This window comes from Bipolaris sorokiniana (genome assembly GCF_000338995.1).
Source record: "Bipolaris sorokiniana ND90Pr unplaced genomic scaffold COCSAscaffold_16, whole genome shotgun sequence".
NCBI lineage: Eukaryota > Fungi > Ascomycota > Dothideomycetes > Pleosporales > Pleosporaceae > Bipolaris > Bipolaris sorokiniana.
In genome coordinates, this window is record NW_006911910.1 from 18,570 (window position 1) to 29,865 (window position 11,296).

At 52.5% G+C, this 11,296-nt stretch overlaps 5 protein-coding genes across 5 annotated transcripts; 3 read left to right on the top strand and 2 right to left on the bottom strand.

The window, feature by feature from the left end:
* Positions 1–216: 216 nt before the first annotated feature.
* On the top strand, positions 217–1,085 carry COCSADRAFT_40696 (uncharacterized protein). The gene is made up of 4 exons (XM_007706272.1): positions 217–288; positions 342–489; positions 566–877; positions 941–1,085. The coding sequence occupies exons 2-4, from the start codon at positions 343–345 to the stop codon at positions 965–967; spliced, it is 486 nt and encodes a 161-aa protein (XP_007704462.1). The 5' UTR covers positions 217–288; position 342; the 3' UTR covers positions 968–1,085.
* Positions 1,086–1,124: 39 nt separating this feature from the next.
* On the bottom strand, positions 1,125–6,094 carry COCSADRAFT_40697 (uncharacterized protein). Its single transcript, XM_007706273.1, has 4 exons — positions 3,177–6,094; positions 2,550–3,131; positions 1,694–2,503; positions 1,125–1,633 (listed from the first exon to the last, which is right to left on the bottom strand). Exons 1-4 carry the CDS (start codon positions 5,781–5,783, stop codon positions 1,532–1,534), a joined length of 4,101 nt encoding a protein of 1,366 aa, XP_007704463.1. The 5' UTR covers positions 5,784–6,094; the 3' UTR covers positions 1,125–1,531.
* Positions 6,095–6,632: 538 nt separating this feature from the next.
* COCSADRAFT_40698 (uncharacterized protein) lies at positions 6,633–7,573 on the top strand. The gene has a single exon (XM_007706274.1). The coding sequence runs from the start codon at positions 6,994–6,996 to the stop codon at positions 7,381–7,383; it is 390 nt and encodes a 129-aa protein (XP_007704464.1). The 5' UTR covers positions 6,633–6,993; the 3' UTR covers positions 7,384–7,573.
* A 251-nt stretch (positions 7,574–7,824) lies between these two features.
* COCSADRAFT_30302 (uncharacterized protein) lies at positions 7,825–9,072 on the top strand (the record flags this gene model as incomplete). The annotated part of the gene is made up of 2 exons (XM_007706258.1): positions 7,825–7,968; positions 8,113–9,072. The coding sequence occupies 2 exons, from the start codon at positions 7,825–7,827 to the stop codon at positions 9,070–9,072; spliced, it is 1,104 nt and encodes a 367-aa protein (XP_007704448.1).
* On the bottom strand, positions 9,034–11,162 carry COCSADRAFT_250745 (uncharacterized protein). The gene has a single exon (XM_007706361.1). It carries the CDS (start codon positions 11,049–11,051, stop codon positions 9,264–9,266), a length of 1,788 nt encoding a protein of 595 aa, XP_007704551.1. The 5' UTR covers positions 11,052–11,162; the 3' UTR covers positions 9,034–9,263.
* Positions 11,163–11,296: the final 134 nt, after the last annotated feature.

Here is an 11,296-nt window from a genome sequence, read left to right on the forward strand (position 1 = left end):
GAGTGTTTACGGTGCATGGGCGAGGAGCTCGATTGGAAGCCGTATGGGACATCTTTAAATCTTTCTTTTCTTCCTTCCTGTTGTCTGCTTGACAGCGCTGTGGTGGGACATGGACAGAGACATACTATGTGGTGCTGGTGGTGGGAGTCTTTGAGCCCAGCCTGAGCAGTAAAGGACCCACTCTTCTCCCGCCAAGCCCAGTTGGGGCCGCAACTGAGCTCATCGCGAACGACACACCAAGACAGCAACCTGACGAATCCGCCCTGTCCCCCGCATTCGCGCCGCCACGTACGCTCGCAACCCTGTCAATTCCTTCGAAAACACACTCACATATCCCGCAGCATGTTCTCCAGGCGCATTGTCGCGGCCCGTCCGCTGGCCCGATCCATCGTCCCCATCGCAGCACGCCCACGCCCGCAATTCACCCAGATCCGCACTGCCCTGACCGACGCTGAGAAGGCCAATGCCGAGCTCTCCGACCCCAACCAAGTACGCCTTTCCTGCTCCGGGGCCCAAGGAGATGGGGACAAGGGGGTTTCTAGAATGCTGATCTGATATGTGACAGAATGGTGGCTACATCAACCCACCCGCCGAGAAGCGAGGAAACCGCGATCCCTACGGGGACTACTGGGACAAGCAGGAGCGCCGTAACTACGGCGAGCCCTGCCACGAGGACAATGATATCCTCGGTGTGCTAGCCCTGCACGACTACAACCACTTCAGTCCCCAGTGGGGTTTCGTTCTCATGGGCACCTTCATCGCAACCGTCTTCGGCCTCTGCGCCGCTGTCAAGTCCGTCTACCCCGACAAGATCAGTGCACCCAAGACATATCCGGATGGTCTGGAAGTCGAGCTTGGAGGCAAGGGTGCTGTGCCAGTAAGTCTTGTCTCACTTGGATTATCCCTCTCATACAGATCAAAGTGATAATGTTGTCACTAGGCGAGGAAGCCCGGTCAGGGTTGGTAAATTATGACCAGGCGAAAATAAATTTGTGTATAAAATACCACTCGCAATGGAACTCTCCTTGTCATCTTGATACCTCGGACATAAACTACATATATGATTTTTGACTGTTATGACTGACCCATATTTTGTCGCATCACAATATCACGCATACATGACTTGAACCCCTACAGATGCTTTCATACACTCGACATGATGCACATTCGTCTATCTACCTACTTACTCACCTATCTAGCCACCCTAAGCCTACCCTAAGCGACTCCAAAAAACGGAAAATTAAATGTACCATCGTAATGTATCGCGCTTCACCCCATTCCCTAAGCATAGAAACGAAGGTGCAGCAAGAAAAGTAAACGCCAGACTAAGTAACCCATCATCACCATTACCGTCCCTGGAAGCTACCCCTTTTCGCCAACCAAGAGCCTGAAACCAGTCATCGAATAAAAAGTGGATAATGATGCAGAGAGGTATCAGAAAAAGGTGAAGAAGAAAGCAGCAAAAACGCCCACCTACTAAAGCACCTTACGCATGCGTGACGAAAGAAGAAAACCCTCGCCCACCCCCACCCTACCGACGCCCAGGACCCATGCCGCCCATCATCCTGCCACCACCTGCATTCAGGCTCTGCCGTACAATTGCCTCTGCCGCCTGGGCAGCTGCAAGCCGTTCCTATACATAATAGGTTAGAAAAAGGTACAATAATAAACTTCATGCTGAGATGAGACATACCTTTTGTCTACTCCGGTCTTTCAGGTACCTCTCAGCCTCCGGCCTCATTCTCAGAATCCTCAAAATCATATCGTCGTTTGGCTCAGCTTGCGCTTCTTTTCTCTTTTCTTCTTTAGCCTTCTTCATCGTGCCCAAGTTGCGTGACAGCATAATCGTCTTGTGTCGACGAGACGGCACACCGGCGAATCCTGCAGCGCCGCCAAACTGGTGGCCCATGCTTGCTGGAGCAGACATGCGGTTCATGCGCTGCGCTTGCTCTTGCTGTCTCTTTGCGCTCGCTGCAGCCATGGACTCAGACGTGCGGATAAGATCCTCCGTTGCCTCGAAGTAGAAAAAGTTGAGGTTCTGCAGCTCATGGTACTTGGGCGACTTGAGCACATCCATCGGTACTCCCTCGACGTTGCCATCCTCATCCACGGCATGGAAAAAGTCAAACAACATCTTGAGCCATTTGAACACAATGTCCAGCTCTTGTTGGGTCAGCGGTCGCTGTTGTGAGAGCTTGTCGGACAGTGGAGGCACCAGCAACGACTCTATTGTTGCCAGTGTCTCTTTCCATAATCTCGTCATGACCATAATCATGGCTGCATCCGTCAATGTCTGCTTCATAATGGCAAAATTCTCGTCAAAGTAGACAAAGAGAGGGCCAAGAGCCTGCGTAATATCCTGCTGTGTCGGTCCTTGGACAACTGACATGGGCCGCGCAGATCGAAAATTCCCTAGGTAGTTTGTTACCTTGGAAGCTACGCCCTTGTTCAGAAGAGCATCAAGTGACCGGCGCGAAAGCTTGTAGCCAATGAATGATGAGAGCTGCCGTTGTTAGTCTGAGTCAACTGACATGGTGAACATATCCTACCTTGTCTGTAATCTTTCGTGTCATGTCCCGCTCAGTCCTCTTAAGTGTTCTGAACGCCTTGCCAAAGTAGAATTGTATGTCGTCTCGCTCGCCCTCCATACTCACACGTAGCAGCAGGCGGCCTTGTGTATCCAAATCAAGCCAATACTCTCGGGGCATATAGTCCCGGAAGTGTGATGGATCGAGCTTGAGCGATGTTCTGCCAACGCAGTCGTGATCGCCCATGGCATCCCAATCCCATATTGTCGCAACGACATTGAGTGGACCGTTGGTGGTAATGTCAATGGTCTCTTCCCAGCGAGGATTCAAGTTGCGGTAGATGACTCGTGTCTTAGCCAGGCGCTTCTGGTACTCGTCACCAAGCACAACATACGGATCGCTAAGCCCGTTGATGTCGCATGCCTTCAGATCCTCAGCTTCAATGATTTTGATGGTGAAGACAAAATTGTTGTTGCGAAGGCGTTGCGGCTGGGGTGGGGCATTCTTCTGGAGGACCTCAGCGCAAGCATCGACGCCAATCTCGCGTTCGAGCTTATCTAACTGCTGCATTGCATACTCAATGTTGTTGAGTTTGACAAGAGACTACTTCTGTCAGCGTGGTTCCGCCTAACGATATTGGCGGCTTACCTCGGGGTAGAATTGGAAAGGCTCAATCTTCTCCTTCTGGCTGTAAAAGTCCTTGACAGTAGAAAGCCATTTCTCTTGTCTAGTCTGATTAGCAGCAGCTTCCTGCTCAGGTGTCAAACGGTCCATTTCCCGGGCAAACTTCTGCTCTACGAGCTCGCAGTACCTCGCAAGTGCAGTACCAATCGATTTGGAAAGAGCTGTCATGAACTTGGCATAATGTACGTCATTATCCCAATTCAGAGCTACGATTTGCTCAATGCTCTGATTGAAGGATCGGAAAACATCAACAACCGAAACGCTATGCCTCTCATCGTCCATGGGTATAGGGTTCTGCGATTCAATCTGGAAAGAATCTGCCTTGAACGCATTGTCCACCCAGCCAGTCAGGTTCTCATCCGTCATCTGTATCCATCTCCATACAAAATCCTGCAGCTGGTCTTCGATACTGAAAGCAAAATTCTTGCCCGGTAAAGCGTCGCTGTGGATGCGGCGAATCTCGACGAGTTCCTTGTACAAGTCAAACCCATCCTGGATCGGGACATCTTCTCCTTTGCTATGAGCAACGTCCATGATGCGGGCAACCAGGTCTCGTGCATCAGCAGCATATGCAGGAAAGATCTTCTCCACAAGACACATCATCGGACTGGCACCCATGACTTCTGGATTCTTGCGGTAACGCTTCTGTATCCGCTCGCACAATTTGACAACGGCACGACCAAGCTCAATGACGTGATAGAACTCCCACTCCTCCTTTGTGTCTGGTATGTGCTTCGCAAGAAGCTCGCGGTACACATCACTAGCCTTTTCTCTTAGGCCTTGGCGTAACTGCTCAGTGAATTTGTCCATTTCTTCCTCTGTACCTGGAAATGTGGGGTCGTCATATATGTGATTTTCCAGGACATACATGACTGGACCGAGGGGAGGTGGTTTGGACATGTACACGTGCATCATGAGCTCGTAAAGCTCGCGCAGTAGACAGTCATGCAACGCAGACAAGATCTGCTGGTTAAGTGCATAGTCGTGAATTGTCCACTTAGTCCGGTCAAAGAGGGATGATTGAACTGGAATAAAGCTCATACGGCTAGCCCTTTTGTCTACTGGTGGTGGTTCTTTGACGTAGCTGAAGGCTGCGTCGAGGGTATCCAAGTCAACCTCCTGATTGGTGTATCGTTCGCACACAACGTCCATGAACAAGACGAGCCGCGAGAACTGGGGTATCCTCCACCGAAGGGCTATTTCATTCAGGAGCTCAGCGGATTGCTTTGACAGCAGCTTCACAGATGGGCTGTCGGCAGTTGCTTCGGTCGGTTCGAGCTCGGAATCGGCCAGATCATGTTTCAACGCTTCGTTCAGTATCGCACGGTAAGTAGCACGTGGGTCGGAGGGTATAAAAGTGTACGACGAGTCCTGGTCATAGTCGTCGTTGATGTGAAGCCCGCTCATGTCTACAGGCTGGTCAATTACATATGAAGAGCCACTTTCCGAAGACATGGACCCTTGTCTGGAGGCGTCTGCATAGCCTGCATCCATTGGTGCTCTTGGCTTGAATTGGGGTACAGCTCCACCATGTGAGCTTTTTGCTAGTTCGGGGTTAGACTGGATGATTGCCAATATCATCTGCGAAAGGTCGGGCACTTCTTGGTTCTTCCATGCCTCGTATGCCTCTTCAGTGTCAAAGTCTTCGGCGTTGAGCGTCTTCTTTGTCATGAGGCTGAGATGGGCCTGGTATGTCTTTAGATCTTGTAGTGCAGCCTTCTCGGTCCACACAGACTTGTATCTGTTGATGTCATTCTGCACATCAGAGTAGCTGACGGAGAAGATGCGCGAGACGACCAGGACAAGCGGCATATCCTTGACCTCGTAGCTTCGGGGAATCTCTACTTCAATGGTTGTGCCTCCTTGACCGCCGTTACGCTGGTTCTCAGCGGCGAGATCCTGGTCGTGCACCAGCAGCTTCTTCTCCATGGTCATAAGTCTCTGGGCAAGCTCGGGGCGGTCCCTTTGCCAGTCGTGGTCCCTAAGGATGGAGCTGACGAGGCGAAGGAAGAGGGCGACATGGCGGTCGACCATGAGCTTCCAACTGTCGTCGGTCGGTGCCTTTCCCTTCTGCAGCTCCTTTGTGGCATTTGAGTAGAAGATGAGGAGCAGGTCCTCGACTCGCCTGTCTTTGTCCATGTTCTTTCGAAACGAGGGGTCCTTGAAGGCATTGAGGAAGACGGCAAAGGTGCGCTTGACGGTAGCATCCTGGAACTCAGGCATGCGCTCCTGGCCCATGAGCACCTTTGTGATGCGCTTATCGAGGGCGGCCATGAAGTCGCGGGGGAAGCGAGTGCTCTTGGAGTCCCTGATGAGGGAGAAGTCCTTCATCAGGTCGTTGATGGACGTCGACGAGCGCTGGACCTGCTTGGGCGCCGAGGGGACATGCTGGACTCGCTTCTGGCGGGGCTGCAGCAGGTAGGCGAGGAATGCGACGCGCAGGGCATAGAGGTAGGCATCTTGGGCGGTGACGGGGCGCTTCCCACGCAGCGTGGCCGAGCTGTTGCTGCGCAGACGTTCGCGGGTCTGCAGGCTGTTTATGCGACGGTTGCTCCCGCGGACGCTGTCCATGGTTGTGCGAGGGTGCGAGGGATCAATGGGGTGGGTAAGGGCGTGTGGCCGCGGTTGGGCGCATGTCAGGGCCGCAGTCGGGGTGGTGGTGGTGATGGTGTTGTACGTATGTATGCGTGTTACGGGGCGGCCGCTGCTGCCCAGTGGAACGAGACACCTTCTCCAGCAGTAGTGGGGGGCAGAGCGACCCAACCCGACCCTTCTCTTGTGATATCGCCGCCTGCAAACACACTATGATGTATTCTTGCGCCTAGCTAGTGTCGCTCTGTTTTCTTTTTTGGATTTTTTTTGTCGCTCTTGACACAGGTGTGAGACGATCGACCGAGTGTTTCTAGTCGTCGCGTCGTGGGCGATGGGGTCGCTGCTGGTGGCGCGCCGGCAGCTCCACCACAGTGCGTCACACGCTGCTCTGTGGGCAGGGGGGGGGCTACGAGCCTCACAGTCGCCGTTGGACGCTCAAGTCAGCCTTGAAACAAAGCGTAAATTGGCCGCGAGTATAATAATTGTATGGGTGACATGCTGGCCAGAGATGAGATGAGAGCGTTTTGCCAGAACCAATGCCGTTTGCTGTTCTGCATCCCGCCAGCCCTTCACCGCTGTCTTCTCAGGGCACATGCACCTCTTCACCACGCCCACGTCCATGGATAGCCAGTCTATCTGCACAGGCTCGCTGGAGAATCTAGACATCTTCCGCCTCGATGCAACCAAAAAGACCCTCTCTTCATCTTACCCGCTTTCCGCCGACGTAGCACCACGATGAAATTCGCTTTATTTCGCCGGCTCACGCTGCCGGTCGTCGTACTTAGTGTAGCCGAGATGGCAGAAAGCTCGGGCGCGCTGGCGTCTTCACATGAATGTCACCCGTCGCATTTCGTGCCTTGCGCAACACCACCAACGGTCGCGAGGCTCATAGTATAGCCTCGCGTGGACCCTTGTGGATCCTATCTATTCCCTCTTGCTCTTTTGCCTCTGCAGTCCCAAAGGAGCATGTCACTCACGTCTCCCACTTACTTTCCTCCGTAGCTCACGCAGTCATTGCGCTCAACGCTTCGACATCCAACAAACAATAGCACCTCGTATTCACACATTGCACGCGCCACGAAAACAGCACAACCCCTCCAACTGGCCCGGATAGTCTCGCCTGTCCGGGAACACTATCCGTACCAGCAAGCTCTTCTGCCCATCACACGATATAACCCCACGTGTCGCCATGCCAGCATCTCAAAGTCCAACCAATGCCGCTGACCGGCCGCGCCTGACAGAAGCCCAGAAGAAGGAAAACCACATCCGCTCAGAGCAGAAGCGACGTGAGGCAATCCGAGAAGGCTTCGACCGACTTGCCTCCATCGTACCAGGCCTAGAGGGACAGGGACGAAGCGAGGCTGTTGTGCTGGGTGGCGCAATCAAGCTCATGCGCGAGAAGATTATGGAGCGGCAGCAAATCATAAACGACGCAAAAGCAAAGGGAATCGACACGACGGGTTGGGAGCTAGACAAGGACACTATGGAGGCGTGCGCAAGGCAATTCGAGAGGACCATGGCGGAGGATCGCCAGGCAGGAAACGGGGATGAAAATGGAGTCGACGTAAAAAAGGAGTAGGTACTTGCATGTTCAAGCCACACCAGAACACAAGACTGTTGATGCTGCAACGAAATGGTAGAAAAAAAAATGCTTGTGCTACAACAGCGTTGCACGCATGTATGAAGTCATGAGACTATGATCTCTTTTTGCGGGCACAGGAGCGATTAATAAGAAGAAAAGAAAACACTTGCGCACTCAAACCTTTGCCAGCCCCTTCTATAGACGTCTGTGTTTCACAGCACCTGAACAACGAAAGGTACCATTGGGCGAGTTATGTATGGGTATGCACTCAATTTGACATTCACCCGTGCACGAGCCAATGTCTTATCGATAAGCCCAAAATTATCTTTCACATGCTTTCTGCACCCCGCCAACCCACTTGCTGGGTCCAACGCACCTGGCCCTCTCCGAACACTAAACTCAATTCGACTATCAAAAGTATCGGCGCATCCATCAGCAATGGCGTTTAGTTTTGGCTTTTCAGGCGATGACATAGAAGAGGATCCGAATGATGTGCAGGAGCAGAGTGGGCAGCAAACTGGTACTGTGGAAAGTAATGTGCCGCCGCCCATTGCAGCTCGAACTCATGACTTGGATGAAATGGTAGGTTAGCATTGGTTTCATTTCTTGATTCAAGAATGGATGCAAGAGTCAGCAAAGTTGTGCTATTCAATATTCTTGATTCTTCCATCATTATTTCCCCAAATGTTACAAATAATTCAACCTACTAAAAACCACCTCCCCTAGCTCTCCACCCTCCCCGACAAGATATCCTTTTCCACAGTCTCCCTCACCTCCCCCAAAGGCACCACCGTACACCTCCCCCGCCGCGAACTCTTCGATGTGCGTCTGCAACTCATGGCCGAAGACGACGGCACAACCGCGTCGCCCCTCTCCGGCCTCGAGTCCAGTGACCTGCAGCAAAACGTCTACGAAGGCGGCTACAAGACATGGGAATGCAGTCTGGACCTCGTGCGCTTCCTGCTGGACCGGGGACCACGGAAAGATCTCGACGACCTGGTGCGTGTGGGCCACGTGATTGAAATGGGATGCGGAAGTGCACTTCCCTCTTTGCTGTTGTTCCAATACGCGATAAGAGAAGGATTGGGGATATATTTTACTCTAACAGATTATAATGCTGATGTCCTGCGGTGCGTTACGCTGCCGAATCTCGTATTGGCATGGGCTGCAACACTGAGTCAAGAAGAGAGTGCGCAGTTATTCGCTGAAGACACGCCGAACCCGCTGCTATGGGATGAAACTTTGTCTTCAGATCAGCCTACTGGTTGTGAAGAGGAACACGCGGATTTATACATCACACCTGCGCTGCTTCAGGCGTTCAAAGCTTGCCTGCAGAACACCGGCATTACACTGACTTTTCTCTCGGGTTCATGGGCTCCGACGTCCGCTTTACTACCGCTCATTCCTTCGTCGCCTGATCTTAACACTTTTATCCTTGGCTCAGAGACTATATACAGTCCTTCGTCGCTGACGGCGTTTGCCGATGCCATTGTGGCGCTCATGGGGCGTGTCAAGATGGGCAAGACGCTCGTGGCGGCCAAGCGGGTGTATTTTGGCGTTGGAGGTAGTGTCGATGGCTTCAGGGAGGAGTGTAGTCAGCGGGGCTGTGTGGCAAGTGAACTCGAGTTTGAGGGATTGGGAGAGGGCGGGGTGAGGAGGTGTTTGGTTGAGGTGCAGATGTATTAGAGTGAGAGATGTTTCTTGCAGTCGAATGTATGAGGGGCCAAAAGTAAAAGAAGGGTATCTAGGAATTGCTGCCATATGAGAAAAAAATCTAGTAGGGTAATGAGAGGCCCATCAACGCTTGTAACATAGAACAGCCAATCAACAACGCACTCTAATCAAAAAGAAAAAGATTGCTACAAGGCACAATCCCGCTACCTCGCCCTCACCACAACAGTCGGCCCAGGCAACTCCCTCCTTCCATCCCCATCCTCACTGCCCCGCATAAGTCTCCTATATGTATCCCCCTCAGCTCTCAACTGCTCTCCTCGGCTAACCTGCAGCCTCTCGACCCCTTTACCAATAGTATCAATATGCACCTGCACAGGAATTCCACTCTTGTAACCCAGCATCTCAGGCGCCGCAACGCCCTCACGCAGATTTTCTAGTCCAGCTTGAATTTCTTGGAGCTTGAGTAGCGTTTCGGAAACATGCACGACAGCCTTTTGGCGGTAGGCGCTGATGTTCGAGAGGAGGGTGAGCGATCGCTTGTTTGCTTTGACGTTGCCACGGTTACCACCGAGTTTTGTCCAGAGCGAGGACAGGAGTTCTTCCTGGGAGCGGGTAATGGACTGGTCGTCAGTGGTGGCAATGTCGAAGATGGTTGTCAGGCGCTCCTCGAGATTGTTGAGGACGAGGAGAAGCGCTTGGGCGGTTTCAATTAGCCGTGTGATTTCGTCCTTGTTCTTGCTCACGTGCAGCACGTATTGGTCGAAGATGCGTTCTTGAAGTGAAGGCGGTGGCGCGACAAATGCGCCCGTCATTTGGCGGATTAGCTTTCCAACAGCTCCAACAGAGGCGTCTTGCTCTGAGATGCCCGAGAGCACGTTCATAGTCCAGGTGTTAGTTGCGATGACGCGGTCCATCGCAGCACCTATTCGGCTGTTGTAGCGTGATAAGTCGACAGACGCCTCGTTTGCCGTTTGGATAAAGTATTCGAATTCGTTTTCTAGCGCTTTTCGACTAGGCAGACGCGAATGTTTGACTAGGATGCGCAGATCGCGGATGGCGAGCTCAGAGTTCTTGATTGTCGCAGGCAGCGCCGATGTGTCTTTTGATGCATCAAGAATATCCTCAAACTTGCCTTGGACATTGATAAGCTCTTCAAAGTCGGCTTGGTTTCCAGCAAATGAATCTGCGGTAGCGCAAGCAGGGACGAGGTAGGAGGAACCTGGTAGGGCGCACACAGGACCCATAACGGCGTTTGAAATTGTAGAGCGAAGCATACCGGATGCCAGCTGAATCCCAAATACCAAGATACCTACACCTAAGACAACACCCAGAAAAGGCTTGATGAAGTGTCTAACAGCGTAGGAGAAGATGTCTAAGAAGTGAGTAAAGATGGGAGCACCCACATTTTCCCAAAAGAGATTAACATAGTGCCATGGGCTCAATTCTTCCTGTTTCTGCCTTGGTTGCCGACGATGGGCATCAGTTGACCCCTGTGTGGAGGACCTGCGAGGCGTACGGCGTGAATTTGATGAAGTGCTCTGTTGCGTATTTCTGGTTCGATTTCGTGGTTGCGATTTTTGAACAGGCGATCCATCATAACCTGAGCTTTCCATGGAGGGCATGATGAGGCTGGGCCCAGAAGAGTCCCGTGTATGCGATCTTTGATCTCTCTGGAAGGGTCTAGGAGTAGTGGTATCGGGGCCTATCCTCTGGGACTGGCTAGCCTTTGTACGGCTTCCTTGCTTCCTGTCTTGGGTATCCTGTGACTGCGCCGTGGGCGTCGAATGACTGAGATGATGGCGCTTGGGCCTGGGAGTAACAATGGAGTCCGAGACAGGCTCTTGCACGACCTCTTTGTCTGAAGCTTCTAGTTCCTCGTCACTAGCGGCGTCACTCGCTGAAGGAGTAGAGCCGCCTTCGTCAGATGTATAATCGGCGTTGCCCCAACTACTTCCCAGGCTGCGATCTAGGCGCCTGGTGCGCGCGCTCATGGTATGTGATGGAGAAGTTGACGTCAAGTGGATACAGAGCTAAGGTTAAACCAAGAAAGCAGCGCAGGACGAGATGTAAGAACTGGGCAAGCAATGTCACAGTGACGATTCAACGTTCACTGGACGTGAATGTACTCTGGTTGCAGGGGGGCTGGGGGAATAGGTCGCCACTGTTAGAGGCGTGACGTGATGCGGGGCCAATCAGGTGTCGGGTGCAACTTGCATGCCTTTGTGTGTGTCGCGGA